Source organism: Thunnus maccoyii, chromosome 21 (genome assembly GCF_910596095.1).
Source record: "Thunnus maccoyii chromosome 21, fThuMac1.1, whole genome shotgun sequence".
Taxonomy (NCBI): domain Eukaryota; kingdom Metazoa; phylum Chordata; class Actinopteri; order Scombriformes; family Scombridae; genus Thunnus; species Thunnus maccoyii.
This window is the reverse complement of record NC_056553.1, coordinates 10,051,172-10,070,433: the sequence shown is the minus strand read 5'-3', so window position 1 is coordinate 10,070,433 and position 19,262 is coordinate 10,051,172. Positions and strand designations below refer to the sequence as shown.

Below are 19,262 nucleotides of genomic sequence, written 5' to 3'. Positions count from 1 at the left end.
CGGACCACAAAGAAATACGCACAGACTGAATAGAGTTTGCAAAAAAAAAAACCTGTACTCTATAAATTTAGATTTTTTGAAAAAAAAGTAAAACAACATGCACTTCACGTATCAGCTGCACGTGTCTTGCGTACCTTTCATGGCGTTTAATGGCTCGTTGAGGACTGTAGAAGAGATGAGGACCCCTGTCACTTTCTGCGCATCTCAGCATCCAGAGCAATGGTGAAAACTCGCTCCACGGTGAACGACGCACACTGATATCAGCAACAAAAGACCTACAAGTGAGTCTTCATGTTGATTGTTCAGTTTAAAATCCCATTGGCTCAGTGAAGTTTTCTGCAGGAGTGATGTGATGAGTGTCGTCCTGCAGCGCTGCGCTGAGCTGAGCTGAGCTGTCTGTTCAACCTCCGTCAAGTTACACAGAGACACATAACACTTCCGCTGCTGCTCCCAAAATACAACCCTCCTTGTTGCATAATGATGGATGGATGGATACATAGATGGATAGATAGATAGATAGATAGATAGATAGATAGATAGATACATAGATACATAGATAGATAGACTCTACTACATTTATTTGACAGCCATATACAGTACTAGTTATTTTGCAGGTTTAGATAATTAACACAAAATATAATGACTAAATTGTAATGTATTATAATTACACCACCAAGCAATAAAACTTAGCCCAACTTTTGCTAAGTGATGCTTATACATCAATACTTACAATCCAATGATATTCTTAAGTACTTGAAAGTATATTTTGATGCTAATTCTGGTACTTTTACATAACAGACACTTTGAATGCACCATATTTACTAATAATATATACAGATGGGTGACAAATTAAAGGAAAAACTGATACAGGTCTGAATGCTTGACCCCTACAGTGAGGGGGTCTGGTGGCTCTGTTATGCTTTGGGGGGCATTTTGCTGGCATGGTTTGGGTCCACTTGTCCCCTTAGAGGGAAGAGTCACTGCAAATCAATACAAAGTTGATCTGAGTGATCAACATTTCTATCCTGATGGGAGTGGTCTCTTCTAAGATGACAATGCCCCGATTTACAGGGTGTATGTGTCACTGAATGGTTTGCTGAGTATGAAAATGATGTGAATCATATGCTATGGCCTTCACAGTCACCAGATCTCAACCCGGTTGAACACTTATAGGAGATTTTGGACCGACGTGTTAGACAGTGCTCTCCACCACCATCATCAAAACACCAAATGAGGGAATATCTTTTGAAAGAATGATGTTCATCCCTCCAGAAGAGTTCAGAGACTTGTAGAATCAATGCCAAGGTGCATTAAAGCCTTAATAAGACACTTTATGTTGGTTTTTTCTTCGTCACCCGTCTGTATTTCTGTAATGTGGTGCTATCTGAGTAGGTATTTTCACCACTGCGGATTAATAACCGCTTATTGATTTTATTTATGTTTAAAGAAAGAATTCAATTCAATCCAGAGGTCAACAGGAAAAACAATAAAAACATGAACATTAAACAATTAACACAAACAGAAAGAGTGTAAGAAAGAGAGGGACAGTAATTTACTATGACTGTGTGTTTGTTATTGACATAATAAAAAACTGTCTGTGCAAAAAAGCAGAATATAAATAGAAATATGAATACTAATATAGATATGTAAATAAATGAGTGTAAATAAACTATGTGTGTGTATCAACAGAATATACTGTATACTATATGTAAAGTTAGCATTTGTTACAGATCAGATTATTCCACTCTGTATTTCACTGTTCAATCCAACCAATAAAGTCAAATAAAACTGTCCCTTTATGTTGAAGGCTAAAGTGCCATACTTCCGGTATTTTCCCAACTTTCTCTCCAGTTTCTTTTGTTGAGCTTGACACCGTCACCAGTTACCTCTGGCCACACCGCCACAGCTGTCCCAGTGTGTGCGGTGGCGGTCCCGTCCTCTCCCGCTGCAGAGAGGAGGTGCGGGCTGCTTTCATCCCCGCAGTAATCCAGCCGGAGATGAGATTAAGTTACTGGGGGTTGATGGCAATCGCGTCCCCGGGTGAAAATCTGGTACCCATTAGAGATAATTTCAAAGGTTTGGGGTTTGGTGGGGGTGGAGTTGGAGGGGGGGCGACACCGAAACGGCGACACTTTTCAGTGCAGTTCCTGTGTTTTTTACATATTCACATCTCATTTCCTTTAAAGAGGAAAAATCACTTTCATATTTATGTTATATTCATTTAAGCTCCTTTGGCCTCTCTGTGGCACTCAGTAGGTTAATTATGGTGGTTTGCAGTCGAGCATTTTATCATCTGACTGATCACAAGGATTCCTGTAAAAATGCCTTTACTTTTAAAGTCTTTTTTTTCTATAATTAAGCTGTTAAAAGCTTTATTTCCATAAAACAAGAGAAGAACTGTGCATTTCAAGAACAAACAACTTGTTAAGAAGAACAATAAGAATACAAATTTACTAGAAATTAATAACTGAATCTTGAAAAAAGACAATAGCTTCACTAAAATCAAGAAAAATGACTCCTGATTCTTGGAGTAAGTAGGTTTGGGAAAAAATTGAGATAATTGGACTTGACTGGCACACTTTAGTCAGTTGCTTGTAATAAAATTAAGTTTTTAAACTCAACTATAAACAAAAATGACTTAATATGATGGATATTTTTGCATTTTTTTTGCTCTGAAGTCTGTGTCAGGCTTAATAAGTTGGCCATTCTCTCTCAGTTCAATAAATAGCATCTCTCTTCACTCCAAGATGACATAGATCTTATTTGTTTACTCTCACTCCATCAGTCATTTCTGTTCTGTTAAACTACTCCCAGTGGCAGGAAAGACTAACCACAATCTATCAAAATCAGACAGTAAGGTTTCCACCAGCAGCCATTTCCGCTTAACTCTTCCAGGTGCAGTGATAATGCCAACAGATCCTGTGTCCGTAATCTCTCGGGCCTGCAGATGCAGATCACTGATCAAAGGCAGAAAACAGCTGCATCCTTCCAGACAAACGAGAAACATCAAAGAAATTAGACAGACTCCCCCCCCCCCCCCCCCCCCCCCCCCCCTTCTCATCTTAACAGTACAGGTTAGTGTCACTGGCCCTGATGTTAATCTTTTTACACTCGCTCAGTTCAAAACAATTGATTTCCAGGAAAAGATGCAGATAACAGCAACTGTCTGAGCTCTGAAGTCCTCTGAGCTTTGAAAAAAAAACCCTACACAGATCTGTTTTTCTTCTTTGGTTGGATAACAGCGCCTTCAAACCCAGGCTCAGCGTTAATAGCTCGAGTTTGACCCGTTCCCTCTACATATTAGATTCCAGACAGGCCTCACATGATAAAGCGACTAATTACTTGTTTTCCTAAAGGCTTCAAAATTGTTATTTTACTGTTGGCTATAATTGGAGCAGCAGGCTGGTATTAGGGCTCAGATAGAGAGATCGTGGTGAGCTGATAAAAAGCAGCTGAGGGTCAGGTATCTTACAGCCAGACTCCTGCTGATCCTCATTCATGAGGTTGGGACCTCATTTGCTGGGTCAAGGCTTTCAGCAGAGGGCTCAGATTATCAGAAGGCTGTGAGAGCACACAGGAATTCCACATTTACCACGCCGCCGCCATGTTTAGATATCGTTATAAGAATAATGGCAACTCAGATTATTCTGTAAGGAGAGATAAGCTGGTGGTAGAGGCCCGAAGTACTGATACAGTATGAAGGATATTTTAGATTATGTCAGCTACAAGCTTACAAGAAACATTGAAAAGACTCTTGAGGTTTGTTATATTAATAATATTAGAGAAATCTTTTATTAATTTCTGCTGATTTCTCACCTCTTACATAGGTCATATGGACATTTATCAGACATTTTAGAGGGATAGTGAGCTGCCTTACTGTATCTCATTATTCTGTCACGTTGAAAAAACAGATTTAGAAGAGAGTTTATTTATGATTTTATGAAAAAGTAAGTTTTAAGATCGATTAATGTGCTACTTTTTGTACTTTTAGGCATGCTTGTGCTGCAGAGTATTTACCATGGATTACCATATTTATCAAATATAAAGACGAGGAACAAATGAAAAGACAAAGCAAGAAAGAGAGAAACATCACAAATACAAGACACAAGTGGTCACTGAATGGTTCGATGAGTATAAAAATTATGTGAATCATATGATACGGCCTTCACAGTCCCCAAATCCCAGTCTAGTTGAACACCTGTGGGAGATTTTGGAGCAACGGGTTTGATATCACCGTCATCTAAACACTAAGTGAGGAAATATCTTTAGGAAGGATGGTGTTCATGTAGAATCTACAGTATGTCAAGGAGCATTGGAGCAGCTTATAGAGGCCCAACACTGCCGAGACACTTTATATAGTTACTTTAATTTCTCACCCATCTTTACATTAACACACATCTCCTAAACAGGCTGCACATACACCTGAAAATACACTCACAAGTCCAGTCATGGCTTCAGAAAAAAAAAAGGCTGGAGCCTTGAAGCCTTTTTGAGCCCATCTGCTATGAATTATATTTCAAATCATAGCCAACTATTTAACAAAACATGTTGCTGCGGGCATTTGTAAGTAATTTGAATGTATTTTGTTACGTTCTCATTTTTAGAGGTAATGCAGTTTCTAGTTATTTTCCATTAAGCTGCGTTATCACACCACAATAATGTAACATTGACGAGAATGTATTTAGATTTGATGTTTCTTGTAATGGAGTGCACAGCTCACACATGTTTTAAAAGTGTTTCATACCATACAGACATGACTGGAAACCAATGGAGGTTGAAAATAGTAAAAAAAAAACAACAAAATGTCCAAATACATAAAAACTGTGCAGAACACATTAAAACTGGCACAGTAAACATGATTTGTAGTAACTTGCAAACACTAGTTTTCTCTCCAAGGTTACTCTGTGTTTGCACAGCATGCACGCTTGCATATGTTCATGCCGTCCTCCTGCTCCTGCTGTGGCCTTCAGTGCAGAGCTTAGACGATGCCAGTGTGTGCCAGGTCTCTGCAGGAAGCTAAGGCTTACTGTCAGTCTGATAGAGATTAAAGCATAAAGTTTCACCTGAGGAGGGCTCCGGAGTATGTTAGAGACAATTAAGTGAGATAGACTTGCCAATAATTGAGCATGTTATGTTTACTGTGCATTAAAGCCAATCTTAAGATGATTAGTAGTTATGCTGTGCGCGTAAAGCTTAATAACCAGTAATGCAAACACACTAATAGGATCTGCGCTGCTGAGTAGATCCATAAAAATAGAACAATCCTTCGAAGAAGCGGACGCTCTCTCTCTCTCTCTCTCTCACTCTCAGAAGCTTCTGCTCCTGTCCTGGATGCTGATGTTTTCATAGTTCTCGAGGTAAATATCTATTCTGTTTTGCCTTCATAATTCACTGTGCAACAGCGGTTTGTTCAAATGCAACTTTGATTTTTCAGTATCCTGATTTTGGGATACATGCAAGTTGGGGTAGATAACAGTTTGTGTGTTTTCAGTGAAAGTGGTGAAAAGCTTTCCAACAACTTTACTTTATGACATGTTTAATTATTTGTGCAACAAAAGTAAGTTCTCTTCCAGTTTGTGCTGACTTTTATTTGCATTATTATTGTATTTTTCTCTCTGTCATTTAATTTTGTTGATAGATATATTGAACAAGAACAACATTTACTCAGGAAAGATTAAAATAGTAGCTTGCATTTTTGTTAATTCATAATTATTAATTCAATTGCACTGTATTTTGGTCATTTGTCCTTGTTATGTAATGTTATGCCTCAATCCCCGGATGACTAGTCCACTGCAGCAGCTTTAGTTAATGTGGGTTCCTGTTGGTAATCATGTTATTTGGCTTGAGAATTAACATTTGTCCACAGGTCACATTAGTTGCCCTTAACTGTTGTCCTCACTTTTAAGAAGTCTCTAGTTTAAAATGCTTGAGAAATGGTGACACCTTGTGGCGAGTTTAGTAGCAAGCGCATGTCTTTCTGTTGTATTAATTAACATGTAAGTTTCTTCACAGAGCTGAAGACAGGATGAGGCGGCTGCTTGTTCAAATTCTCTGCATCACTGAAGTCCTGCTCTGCGCTGCAGCCTCTCCTCCACTTAGCGAGGACACGCTGAAAAGTAAATCTAAAAACAATACTTACCGATATTACTAATAACTCAACGATAAAGTGTTACAGAACTTCACCATGTGTGTTTCACTTGTGTGCAGAGCTGTCGGATGCAGGGGAGCAATATGTCAATGAGGAAATTAAGAGAGCTTTACTCGGGGTGAAGCAGGTGAAGGAAACGATGGAGAAAAAAGAAGAGAAGCACAGACATCTCATGGACGCCCTGAGACACAGCAGCGACAAGGCGAAGGTACAAAATGTGCTTTTCTGACATTGACATTGTCCTGATTGACATCTGCAAACCTATACTTACAGTAATCATTGCTGATGTAAGAAACCCACAATGAAAATACCATTAAGTCATCGTGTGTTTTGGTACAATAACTTTTCACACAACATGACTGTTGTAGTTGGGCAGTTACATCTTTACCACATGTTTTTGCCTCATAACGGAAAAGTCTCAAAGAGAAACCTCAAAGCAGACAGTGAATAATGAATGTGGGAGTGGGGCTGGTTTGGGGAGTTGTGGGTGTAGTTTTACTACAGTTGGGATAAATGAACTGTCTGTAGATTCATCTGTTTTCTGTCATTTCAGAGTAAAACATGAGGCTGCATGCCAGGGCCCCAAACCGCATCTTTATCCTTTTTGGCCTATTAAGAGGCAATGTTTGTGTGACAGAAATGAGCTTTTTCTGTTTTGGGGTTCCTTCAGGGGGCGATGCAGCTGGCCAGGGAAACAGAGCAGAAACTCAAAGAAGCTGAATGGCAGTGTCAAGATTTAACCAAATCGACCTTTGAGGAGTGTCGCCCTTGTCTTGAAGACACTTGTAAGACTTTCTTCTCCTCAGTGTGTCGACGTGGATTCGCCTCTTTTTCTTTCAAGGTCTGACTTCTATCGGTTCTGTAAAAATATCTTCCAAAGTGTAAAAGTCAGACTGGTTTTTAACAAGCTCCAAACATGTTGGTCCTGTGAATCTCTCTCTCCAGGTGGAGGAGTTTTTCAGGAAAATGGCGTCCCAGCTGGAAGCAACAGATCATGTTTACAATCAAAACGAGGAGGACGCAGGTGGTGATCAGAACCAGCTTGCGGAGGACAAAGCCGACCTGGAGCTGCTGCAGGCTGACGTGTCGTTCAGCCAGCTGCTGTCAAACATCAGCCTCCTGCACAACCAGAGCGTCCATCTGGTCAAGAAGATGCAAGAGGTGTTCGGACATTCCTTCCTGGCGGCCTTCACGACAGAGCTGCAGCCCAGGCCGCTGTCGGTCTTGCAGAGCGGCTCGAGTGCGGGTTTCTTCAGGACGGTCAGTCTGGATCACATCCTTGATTCAGTGTATGACTTTGGGAAGAACGTGCTGGAGGAATTCAGCACCACAGTAGCTGATGTGTTTGAAGAGATAGAGGAGGCTGAGGAGTATTTTCAGCAACCAGGTACAGCTATCTGATGTACTATGACGTTAAATATCTAAGTTTGTTCTCTTCATTTGCTCTCATCTGTTATTATGTGTTCATCTACAAAGGAACAGGATCGTATTCTGCTTTCGGACAGTCCCAGAGCAGACATCTGTGCAGACGACTGCGCAGGCAAGCATCAGAGTGCTGGCAGCTCCAAAGCTTGTGCCAGACATGTGAGGATTATCTGTTGAAAGGTAAATCACTTGTTCAGTTTTTCAGTCCCTGATGTCACCGTACACACCTTCCCTATATGTAAATCTTATGTGTATCACTTACAGAGTGTCCGAGTGTCCAGCAGTTGCACTCTGAGATGGAGGAGATGTACATGCTGCTAAACGCCTCCCGTCAGCAGTACGACGACAGGCTGCAGTTGGTCCAGAAACACACGGCAGACACACAGAGGTGGCTCAGCAATGTGGATGACAAGTACGGATGGGTCAGCCAGCTGTTCAACAGCACAGAGGGCCCACATGACATCTTCCACGTGATCACGGTACTGCTGCAGTGATTTCAGTTTATTTTAATAAATTTAATTTGGGAAGTTGTTACCATGGTTGCCAAATATATGTAAATAAAGGATTATTGTTCATCCTACCTGCAACAACACTTGAATTTCTTAGCTTCATAAAGTAATTAATCTTTGCTTAAGTGCGTTCAAAATAATCCTAATTGAATTCTGTCATAGATAATAGACTTGATCCTTTACATGAATGAACAATCCTGTTTATTGAATGTTTTCCAAGATAGAATTAGAAAATATATGATTATTTTTGGCTGGCAAGGATCTTGTTTGGTAGGATTTTTTTTTTTTTTTTAGCTTAACAGCCTTTGACAGGTGAGCCAGAAAGTTGCATTTTTTATTTTTCATCATATTGTCATCTATATTTTCATTTCGTGCTGATGTGGTTTCCCAATTTTCCAGGTGAATCCACAGCAGATACAGAGTAACACACCTAAAGCTGACAGCAGCGTGGTCGTAACCATACTGGACTCTGCCCCAATAACCGTCTTGGTCCCGGCAGATCTGGAGGTGGATGACCCCATTTTCATGCAATATGTAGCCCAGGAGGCTCTGACGCTCCACAAACAACAGATAAGAGGTACTGATTCAGGCAGTATTGTGGTTTAGTGCATTAATTGTTTACACCACAACAAATCCCATAGCATTTCTTCAGTATAAGCCCCTATTTTCTGTAGCATTGTGTTAAAAGATTAAATGGATCCATATACAATGTAGCATTTGGGAATATTTAAGTTTACTGGTTTAGACCAAGTCAACTATTTGTACACATTTATCACTTTAAATTGTGGTAAATTATTTGTCTTTAAAAACTATTTTATGTTTTCTCTCCACACAGGAATGCAGTAACTTGAATATTTCAGCACCTTGACCTTCAGACGCTGAATAAGACTCTCCTCCGGTTACAGAAATACTTAAAATCACCTTTGTAAAACTTGAAAATGCACTTTATAGATGTCTAAACCTACACATGCTCAGGGCTTTTTGTTCATATATGTTAATTTTTAGAATTTATTAATAAAAATGTACACTTTGCTCTTGACATTCATTTGTTGCTTATTTTTGTCACAAATCATCATAACTATGCATGATGTGTCCAGTGTAATAACTTTCTTAATTAAGAGTTTTTCTCTAGGTTTAGAGTTTCTTCAGGTTTTGGAAAACAATCTGTATTTATAGTTGTGCAAAACAAAACCTCAACTTTCTAATATAGTAATATTGTCTTTACAATCTTTTTGCAGAAGACAAAAGTTGAATATCTTGCAAAATATGACTTGCACAAATGTAGATTTTATTGATCACCTCCTCTTTGAAGCATTTAAAATTAAATATCTATCTTTCTAAATTTTAAGTAGCCCCCTTTACCAAGACACTTAATGGTCAGATTCACAATTTTTCAAGTCTGTCTTAAAACAACAGTCAGGTGTCCATATGAACACTGAAAGAGGTTTTCCTCACTGTAATCATTCCTGCTGTTCATTCTGGCTGTTAAAAGATCCCCTTCAAATGTACTTTCAGTGTAAGTTATGGGGGCCAAAATCCACAGTGTGTCCACACAGTCATTATGTGCAAAAATGCTTTTAAAAATTGGTCTGACGCTTATATGAGGCGTCAGCAGGCGTTTTTTACCGGAAGCGTTCTCGGATCGCTATTGGCTGTTGACGCTCTGTGGGCGTGGCATGTTTACCCGGGAAACTTCAGTGCTGAGCCCGCCAGAACAAACAGTTGCCCGGATAGTTCAGCTTTAAAAACAGCTACACTTTCATCCACAAAAATGCCCGCCACCTCAGAAATACACACCGAGGAGCTGCTCCGACAGGACGGCGGTGAGAAGCAGAAGGAGATGCAGGTGGTGGCGGCGGAGGAGGAAAAGAGGAAGAAGAGTACGTTTGGTCTCTTCTGTGATGAACGCGGGTATCTGGATCAGATTGAATTCATCCTGCAGAACGGTCGCAGAAAGGGGGACCGCACCGGGACCGGAGTCGTGTCTGTGTTCGGTTCTCAGGCCAGATACAGCCTCCGAGGTGAGCAGCTGTATGTAATGTGTATTTATCTGTTGTTTGAGTGATTGTGACAGAATTATTCAGGCCCTTTATTGAAGTAAAAGTGGAAAAACTACCATGTAAAAATACTCAAATTAAAGTAAAAGTTGTGTATTCAGAATTGTTCTTAAAGGACTAGGTCTTAAAACAACAGTCAGGTGTCCAAATGAACACTGACACGTTTTTTTGTTGTTGTAATCCTTCCTCCTGTTCATACTATTACATCCCTTCAAAATCCACAGTCCTCCTTCTGTGCAAAAATATATTTAAACGTTTATCTGAAGCTAATATGAAGCTTCAGTCGTCTAAATGAATAAAATCAAGTGGATATCTTTCAAAGTTACAATCTTTTTAATGCCAAATTTCTTCTTTTTGTTATTATACTCCCCCTGCAGCTCAACAGGGAAACACAAAGAGGTAATTTGATGCTAAAAAAGACTGTAAATGTGACAGATATCAACTTGATATGACTAACTCAGACTGCTGAAGCCTCATATAAGCTTCATCATAGCCAGTATGAAGGAGGGAAAACCTCTTTCAGTGTTGATCTGGGGCACCTGTCTGTTGTTTTAAGGAAGTGTACCGTTAGTTAAAAAAAAAAAAGTGTTGTGATGTGATGCGTGTGTGAAAGCAGCTGTCGTTCTGTTGATAACCTCTTCCCGTTTATTTGTAGATCAGTTTCCTTTGCTGACGACCAAGAGAGTGTTTTGGAGAGGAATCCTTGAAGAGTTGCTTTGGTTCATCAAGGTGAGGCTGATGAGAAAAGATTTACTTCTGTTTTTTTCGTTTAAGGGTCATGATCCGACTTTCCTCTTTTGTCATCCATGTAGTTTTTGGTAGTAGTCACATGTAGTCACAAACATACTTTGTTTTGGGCATCTAAAACATAAACTACCTGCATGGCTACATACCACAAACTAGGTGAGGGAAAAAAATGTCTTTTGTAATTTGGGTGGACTGACCCTTTAAGTCAACATGCAGCTTTTTGTTTTGAAATGCTCTGATAATCTTTAATTCGTCTCAGGGATCAACAAATGCCAAGGAGCTCTCGGAGAAAGGGGTGAGGATCTGGGATGCCAACGGCTCCCGGGACTTCCTGGACAAGAGCGGGTTCACAGACAGAGAGGAGGGCGACCTCGGACCCGTGTACGGTTTCCAGTGGAGGCACTTTGGCGCTGAGTACACAAACATGCATGCAGGTATTTTATTATCACAATCACATCCAGTCTTTTTGTATTTAGGGAGCTACACATCATTTACAATCACACATTCCCCTTTTTTTGAAGGTTTCCACACTTTTCTCTTTTTTGTACATATTATTTTTGACTTCAGCACAATTTGTAATTTTCTGCAAGGCTCCAGTAGTTTAAATAGAGCTTAAAAGTGACAGCAAAATTAAGATCAGATGGATATTAAGATGTAGTTAAAGAAACAAATCACAGAAATAAGACAGAGAATGCCTCTATAGCCACAGTAAAAGAGGTCAGTGTGTTTTATAATAGACTTTATGGCCAGAGGGAAAGATTTTTGGTACATTTTGAGAAACTTAATGTGCTCATTTGGAAATGCTGCCCACACAACCACACAAAGTTAAGTGGATGCCTTTTTGTAACAACATGGAAAACTCCTTTTTTTTTTTTCATTTGAGATACACAAAAACAATGAAACAGCTACAATTCCTTTGTTTTGCAACCCTAAACAGGATCACATTTGGTATGCAGCTACACACACAGAACATAAACGATCATCCCCCTCCCCCCCCCACTTCCTTCAACAGATTACACAGGACAAGGTGTCGACCAGCTGCAGAAAGTCATCGACACCATCAAGAGGAACCCAGAGGACAGACGGATCATCATGTGCGCCTGGAATCCCAAAGGTGCAGCAGATGGCGGAAATTAAACCTGAGTTGAACCATTTAACGCTGCTCTCTAAACTACCCTCTTTTTAAATCTGATTTAATGATTTACTATTTAATTAAATTTTAAAAGTTTTGCTCGCTCCTGTGTTGTCGCAGACCTGCCCTACATGGCTCTGCCGCCCTGCCACGCCCTCTGTCAGTTCTACGTGTGCGACGGTGAGCTGTCGTGTCAGCTGTACCAGCGCTCGGGCGATATGGGCCTCGGAGTGCCTTTCAACATCGCCAGCTATGCACTGCTCACATACATGATCGCACACATCACAGGACTCAAGGTGAGGGCTCTTGTCAAAACTCTTTTGATAATCTGTACATCAGTTGTGGTTCATTAAATCACCTGTTGTGCTTTTTTTTTTTTCTTCAGCCTGGAGACTTTGTTCACACCCTGGGAGACGCTCACATCTATACCAACCACATTGAACCTCTCAAAGTACAGGTAGGTTAGTTTTTAAAGAAGGTTTTTAACCTCCTTGTTTTCTGCTTGATTTTCAACTTACATAAACTTTCTCAACGTGCAGCTCCAGAGAGAGATCCGACCCTTCCCCAAGCTGAAGATCCTGAGAAAAGTGGAGAGTATCGATGATTTCCGTGCAGAGGACTTTGAAATCTGCGACTACAACCCGCATCCCACCATCAAGATGCAGATGGCTGTGTGAAAGCCAACATGAAGATGCATAAATATGAAGCCTTAGCAAATCTGTCACACTCCACTTATGAAGTATTTTTGCTTCACTTTGCTTCTCATTTACACACTTTCACTTTTTAACGAAGCCACACTTGAAAATCTGTTCACCCAAATTACAAAAAAGGGGTGAATTTTTTTGTGATTTGGGTGTTTTTTGGGGGGTTTTTTCTACTTTAAAACAAAGCTGGATTTGAAATGGATTTTTTTTTTGTAGTTGTTGAAGGTCCGAAATCAGTTTAAACTTTTGTATTTGTAAAATAACTAATATCTTATTGTGTAAATAAAGAAATTTTGTAACTTTGATTTGTACAAAAAATGTTATTGACATGTCTGGAAACCGAGTGTAGCAATTAAGAGGTTCAATTCCAAAATTGGAAATTGAAACGGTTAACAGTGTTAAATGCAGTTTTCCTAATGCAATTACGACTTGATTTATTATTGTGATGATGGGATTTTCACTGAATTTAATCCCGTCTCATTGAACATGTTTAGATGAACCGTTGAAGATGAAGTCCTCATTTCTTCATGTGCAACAGCTTCCATTCGTCTCCTTCGGGGTATCTGTGTCTCTGCACTGACGATTCCAGCATCTCACAAGAATATCCCGGATCCTGAAAACGATTATAAAGACAATTTCCTCTGACAGTAACTGATTTAATCTGAATTACACAAGGTTTGATTTTTTTTCAGTCTTACCTTTGGGGGCATGTAGTGGGCGTCACGAATCTCCACAGGACAAGTGAAGTGTTCATGGAGGTGGTCTACGTATTCACACATTCTGAAAAAAAATAATAATGTGGTATTGTGTCTAATATTCTAATCAGCTACAGTCAAGAGCTCAAAACTGGCAACAAAAACAAACCCTGCTGTTACCGGTTACTGAGGTCCGCAGACACACAGATGTAGTCGAACAGAATCAGATGCTGGACGAGCTCACAGAGACCGACTCCTCCAGCGTGAGGACAAACAGGCACTAGAGAAAAAGAAACAGTGCGGTGTGTATCATCACCATGTTTTAATAATTTGGGGGATACTAATACTATGGAGGCACAAAACTGACAAAAAGCAGTAAAAAGTTAATGGATGTGTCAAAAATATAAGTGATTGATGCCAACCAATCAATGTCAGATGATGTTACATTGACTATTAATGCTAAATAAGGAAAAAGTTAAGTTATACTTAACTACTAATCTGTTGGTGAATTTAAAACTATTTTACTCTTGTTTTTATCTTTTACTTTTTAATTTTTTAAATTTTTCAGCTCCTTAGTTTTCCTATTTTTGGTCTTAGCACAAGTTTTTAACTTTTATCTATTTCTAATTCATCTATTCCGTGTATATCCAGGGCTGAGGTTGGTCCGAAATGAGAAATGTTGCATGAAAATAGAGGATTAAACTTGTGCTAAGACCCTCGAAAAAAAGAAAACTGAGGAGTCGACTCATGACAGATAAACAGAAATATAAATTATGTTTTGAATTACTGGAGTACACTCAAGTTATATTTTTAATTTGTCTGACTTTTTACTGACTTTTGTCACTTTCGAGGCTCCATACAAAAAAAAAAGCTTTATATTGTCGCTTTCGGGACTCCATATAAAAGTAAACCTTTATGTTGTCACTTTCCGCATGTTACCCTTTGCGTGACCGTTGTTATGCCTCAACTTTTACCCTGGAACTTGTGGGCCATCAGCAGCACAGCAAGGTTCTCGTTGACGCTGCCCAGCCGACAGCTGTCTATTTGGACAAACTGCAGGGCCGAGGCCTGGAGAAATTGCTTAAACATCACCCTGTTGTGACACTGGAGAGGAAACAGTCACTTAACTAGAAATTATTATTTCATCAGCCTGTGATATTTCTGGCAGAATAAGCACGACCTCTGACCTGCTCCCCTGTTGCCACCCCGATCCCGAGAGGAGCCAAAGCCTGCAACAACAAGGCCAAACATCTTTTTAACAGTCTTTACACTGAGGCAGACACATGAGCAAAAGAACGGGATGATAAAACACCTTGGAAATAGCCGCGTGACCCAGGATGTCATCTGGAGACGTGGGTTCCTCGATCCAAAGAGGTTTGAACTCCGCCAGACTGGACACCCAGCTGATAGCCTCGGCTACATCCCATCTCTGGTTGGCATCAATCATCTGACACAAAAACACTTCAGTCAGCTGTTCTCTAATGTAAATAACAATAGTTTGGACATAAACAACCTTACCAGAGTGTTACTGGGTCCGATCATTTGCCTTATGAGACGACACCTGCGTATGTCGTCCTCTAGATCAGCGCCAACCTTCACCTTAAACCTGGTCCAACCGCTTTTGAGTGCATCTGTGCAGAGCTTCAGAAACACACAGCCGTCACTGTTATTTAAAAAAAGATTATTTCCAAATTGAGAAATGGCATGTGTTTTATACCACAGAGACCTGTTTGAGCTGCTGGTCTGGGTATCCAAGCCAAGCGCAGGAGGTGGTGTAAGCAGGATAACCCTCTTTCAGCATCTGATCCTCTGGCAGGAAGAAAGAAACAGTCCATGCAGATAATAAATACTTGACAAGTGCGCTTTAATAGAGAAATCGTGGAGGTGTACGGCCCTTTTATGCAAGCTAAAAGCACTCCTGTTAGTTTCTAAAGAGGCAATTTCGTTCCACAAAATCCCATCCAGCCATGTAATTAATGACTCTTTTTAGCGCCCTCACCTCTCTGCTGCTTGCCCTTCTGTGCTTTCACGAGTATGTCTGAATGAGAAAAGAGAAGCAAAAATAGTGTGTTGCTTTGACAGCTGCACTCAGGAGGCAGGAATCTCTTTTTTTTTTTTCAACTGTACCGTGCACATATTATATGTTATAAACCAATCTCACCCAGAGCTTCCTGCTCTGTTAGCACATCGGTGATGTATCTGAAGTCAATGCATGAAACGATCTTCTTCGGATCCTGAATAAACACACGCACAAGACACAATATTTCCCTTCTGATCACATCCAGGACACAAATTCATACTCATCTAAATTTCCTGTGACTCACCATGTCAGCGAGAAGCTTCCACAGCGGCTACAGAAAAAAAGAAATAATAATAATAATAACGATGACAACAGGCTGTGAGTCATACAGGGTCATGCTTATAAAGGGAACAGTGGTTTGCTTGTAATGCCTCATTGATTGGTCACACCTTGCCCTCCGCCCTCGCCCACAGGTCCCACACAGCGTTCAGGACCGCGGCGGTGGCCAGGTGGATCACTCCTTTCTCCGGGCCGAGCTGTCTCAAGACAAGACGACAACTTAAATAGAAAAAGCGCTGAAACCGAAGGGGATCACACAAAAAGAGGCAGAAAGTGGAAAAACAACAGAAAAATTAAGTATTTAATGGATATAAAGATGTAGGAAAATAAATGAAATAACAGAAATAAGAGATAAAAGAGCTACAATAAAAGTGATTAGTGTGTTACAATTGAATTTGAAGCCATGGAGAAAGATTTTAGGCAATTTTTGTTACCAATCTGAGTCTGAATCTAGGTCAGGCTTTTCCCCTTCAGCTTACAGTACGTGTTTTGTCTTTAAAAAAAAGTACTTTGTAAAATCCATGAAAGGATCTCATTATGTTTGAAAAGTACTGCAAGTTTCTGCACAAAAAAGGGATACTGTTATTAGAAGCAGGGAGGATGAAGAGAAGTTCAGTGTTACCTGCTTCACATTATGTGTATCACTGGTGGTGTGTTTGCTCTTACCCATCTCATCTGGCCATCACTGGTCAAGAGGCGGTAAAATCCACGGAAGTCGCTCACAATCTCCTCCAAAGTTTTTCCTATGACCAGTCCTGCCAGAGCCTCCACAGCACACACCACTGACGGGTAACACACAACAAATATCAGCCCCTTTAAGAGGACAGAAGCTCGTCATTTAACCAAACCTCATTTAGAATATGTACCGCAGTAGGGCTGCAACTGCAACTGTCAATGAATATGCCAATTATTTTCTCAAATTATCTTTTGATCTACAAAAACATCAGAGAATGATGAAAAACGGGGATCACGATATCCTTGACAACATTAGTCCAATGTCTCCAATGTTTAATTTACAATCATGTAAGACCAAGAAAAGCAGAAAATTCTCGATTTTCTCATTTATAATAACCTGGATTCATCAAATATTTGCTTTAAAAATGGCTTAAACAATTGATTGATTATCAAAAAAGCTCATTTTCTGATTAATCATTGCAGCTCTACATCAGATATTTACTAGAGTTGATGTATTGCTTTGTGTTTAACCGGCATTACCACAAGATGGCAGTATAAGGTTCAACTTTGTACATAAGAAATTGAGTAACGAAATGATACCTTCAGGTGACGTGGGAAACATGATAAATATTCTGACACCTGAATGCAACATCATTATTAAGTAGTATTTTGGCATTTTGAGTCTTGTTTTAGTGTGTGCGTGTTTCGTTTTGTTTTGAGTGTGCCAGCTATGATTTATTTGTGTTTAATAAAATATCTGTATAATTAAAGGTTCGTTTTAGTAATAGAATATACCATTTTTGGCATAACAGGTAATTGTGTTTATATAATATGTCATAAAAGCACACCTGGTTTTGGTCTGATTTACAAATAAAATCTTTGTAATTCGCATAAAGTTGTATTTACACCATGGAAAGTCTAAAATCTGACTTTTAGAGGAGCACCTGAAGGCAGCAGCAACATAGAGACCAGAGGTTGGTCTGGTGTGGCTGACATGGTCGTAAAGCCACATATTGTTGTGTTTCTGCAGTGCATTGACTACAGATTATAAATCTTACCAATCTCTGTGCCTTTTCCCAAAGTGAACGTGAGGCCGAAACCTTTCAGGCCGCGATCCGTGTCGAGAGTCACATACGCGGCTGAATAATCGGGGTCGGTGTGCTGCAGGGTGGACAGAAGTAGCTCAAACTTTCACCCATAAATATAAAAAAGTGAGAAAAATAACTACATGCGGAACCTTGGACACTGTCTAGAAACATGCTTACCATCGCATCTGAACCGTGTTGCTCCAAAGATGTTGGAAATCTCACATCTCTCACAGTCAAATTAATAATTTTGTGCAACATTTTGTCTCTGGTTGCGTTTATCTTGTGTGTATTTCCTCTGAAGTGTGCTCAAGATGATCCCACCCACTCCGACCTGTCATTGGTTTTGCCCACTTGGAGCACTTAAAGTGACAAATCATAACATTTAATTTGTAAAATAAAAAAATAAAAAATACTGGAACTTGTAAACTCAAAGTCTTTATTGTACAAATCCTCCCCCCCCCCAGGTGCCACCCACAACCTCCCTCCCCGACAAATATATTTTGCAATCTTGTCTATTTTCTTAGTAATCTTATAAAATGAGGATTTCATAATGTACAAAGCCCTTCTTTACAAGCTCAGTCATCAACTAGTGTCATTCCCATTATAATACTGTCCTGATGAGTCCATACAGGAGCAAAATCGCTGTAAAAAAACCCCAAAAACCCTTCATATTGCTATACAAACAGTGTCTGCAGAGCCACTTCAGATGCACGTACATGATATGAGTCGCAGGGTTCAGTCACATTTTAGAAGATAAACTGATTGTTTCCAACTTATTTGGTGGCTTTACAATAATTCTACAACCAGAAAAAAAAAAAAAAAAAAAAAAAAATCATCCTGCGTCCGATGATTTTCACTTGTCAAGTGTCATTCTGGTTAAGTCCACGAGTTTCATCACTGTTTAACCGCTTTTATATAAGCATTTCTCTGTAGTGATCACAGTGAGATTATATAAACCCGGGCAGAGAGGGACAGAGAGAATTATGGCATTGTTATAAAAAAAAAAAAAGTCTTCTCACATGGGATGATGGATTGTAAGGAAATTCTTCAAATAAAGCAATAAAACCTCGTCCATGTGATATGAATAAATTCTTAAGATAACAAAGGAACATAGAAACAAAAAAAAAGCACTGTAAAAGAGCAGAAAGGCATAAGAGACTCAGCCACTTGCAACAAATAAAATATTAAAATTAAGCTGCGTGGGATTTGCTTTTAAATAATCACTGTCAAATGGACTGTGATAATGACCATCAGTCCCCTGAGAGCCTCTCCCTGTTACTTTTATATATTATCTTTGTCAATAATTAATTGTTTTGATGCATAATTTACCAATCTACCTCTAAATAATACAATCTGGAGGCAAGCTGAGTGAGAGATCTTCACATAAAGCCACATAAAAGCCTGACAGTTGGATTGCCGTTCGCAACACTACGTTTTTTTTTTTTCTCTGTCACAGCTTTACTTCACAGCAACCCACATGTAACATATTTAAAACATAACTGAAATGAGTTCTTCCACATGTGTCCATGACCAAAGTCTGCTTTTTTTTTTTGTACACGATGATAAAATCCATTTACTTTGCGAGGCAGCTGGGTTTGCGACATTGCAAGATCACATTCTCGTGTGATCTCGCCATCTAGCTGCCTCGCAAGGTAAGATGGTGATAGACAGATGGTTCATCCAATCACCTGCCAAGTATTTTTTTTTTTTTTTTGATAGTGCC

General features: G+C 39.6%; 4 protein-coding genes across 5 annotated transcripts in view; 2 read left to right on the top strand and 2 right to left on the bottom strand.

Annotated features, from left to right (window-relative positions):
• The window catches only part of LOC121888392 (collectin-12-like), a 43,467-nt gene extending 43,091 nt beyond the window's left edge, over positions 1-376 (bottom strand). Inside the window, exon 1 of the mRNA XM_042399864.1 lies at positions 135-376. Coding sequence (XP_042255798.1) covers positions 135-141 — 7 coding nt within the window. The 5' untranslated portion in view covers positions 142-376. The remainder of the gene's footprint in view (positions 1-134) is intronic.
• Positions 377-4,348: 3,972 nt separating this feature from the next.
• On the top strand, positions 4,349-9,123 carry LOC121888393 (clusterin-like protein 1). Of its 2 annotated transcripts, XM_042399865.1 has the most exons (9): positions 4,349-5,357; positions 6,013-6,116; positions 6,208-6,356; positions 6,819-6,989; positions 7,094-7,535; positions 7,625-7,753; positions 7,838-8,052; positions 8,482-8,659; positions 8,918-9,123. In XM_042399865.1, exons 2-9 carry the CDS (start codon positions 6,026-6,028, stop codon positions 8,926-8,928), a joined length of 1,386 nt encoding a protein of 461 aa, XP_042255799.1. In that variant the 5' UTR covers positions 4,349-5,357; positions 6,013-6,025; the 3' UTR covers positions 8,929-9,123. The 2 variants fall into 2 exon arrangements, with proteins under 2 accessions (XP_042255799.1, XP_042255800.1); XM_042399866.1 differs by lacking the exon at positions 4,349-5,357 and having other exon boundaries at positions 5,642-6,116.
• A 544-nt stretch (positions 9,124-9,667) lies between these two features.
• On the top strand, positions 9,668-13,027 carry tyms (thymidylate synthetase). Its single transcript, XM_042399963.1, has 7 exons — positions 9,668-10,103; positions 10,795-10,868; positions 11,146-11,320; positions 11,899-12,000; positions 12,139-12,314; positions 12,404-12,475; positions 12,558-13,027. Exons 1-7 carry the CDS (start codon positions 9,683-9,685, stop codon positions 12,693-12,695), a joined length of 1,158 nt encoding a protein of 385 aa, XP_042255897.1. The 5' UTR covers positions 9,668-9,682; the 3' UTR covers positions 12,696-13,027.
• An 89-nt stretch (positions 13,028-13,116) lies between these two features.
• Positions 13,117-17,880, bottom strand: enosf1 (enolase superfamily member 1). The gene is made up of 15 exons (XM_042399962.1): positions 17,717-17,880; positions 17,510-17,612; positions 16,443-16,558; positions 15,887-15,973; positions 15,742-15,768; positions 15,579-15,651; positions 15,417-15,455; positions 15,144-15,226; positions 14,936-15,058; positions 14,730-14,864; positions 14,605-14,646; positions 14,392-14,521; positions 13,598-13,697; positions 13,421-13,502; positions 13,117-13,335 (listed from the first exon to the last, which is right to left on the bottom strand). The coding sequence occupies exons 1-15, from the start codon at positions 17,795-17,797 to the stop codon at positions 13,240-13,242; spliced, it is 1,317 nt and encodes a 438-aa protein (XP_042255896.1). The 5' UTR covers positions 17,798-17,880; the 3' UTR covers positions 13,117-13,239.
• Between the last annotated feature and the right edge of the window lie 1,382 nt (positions 17,881-19,262).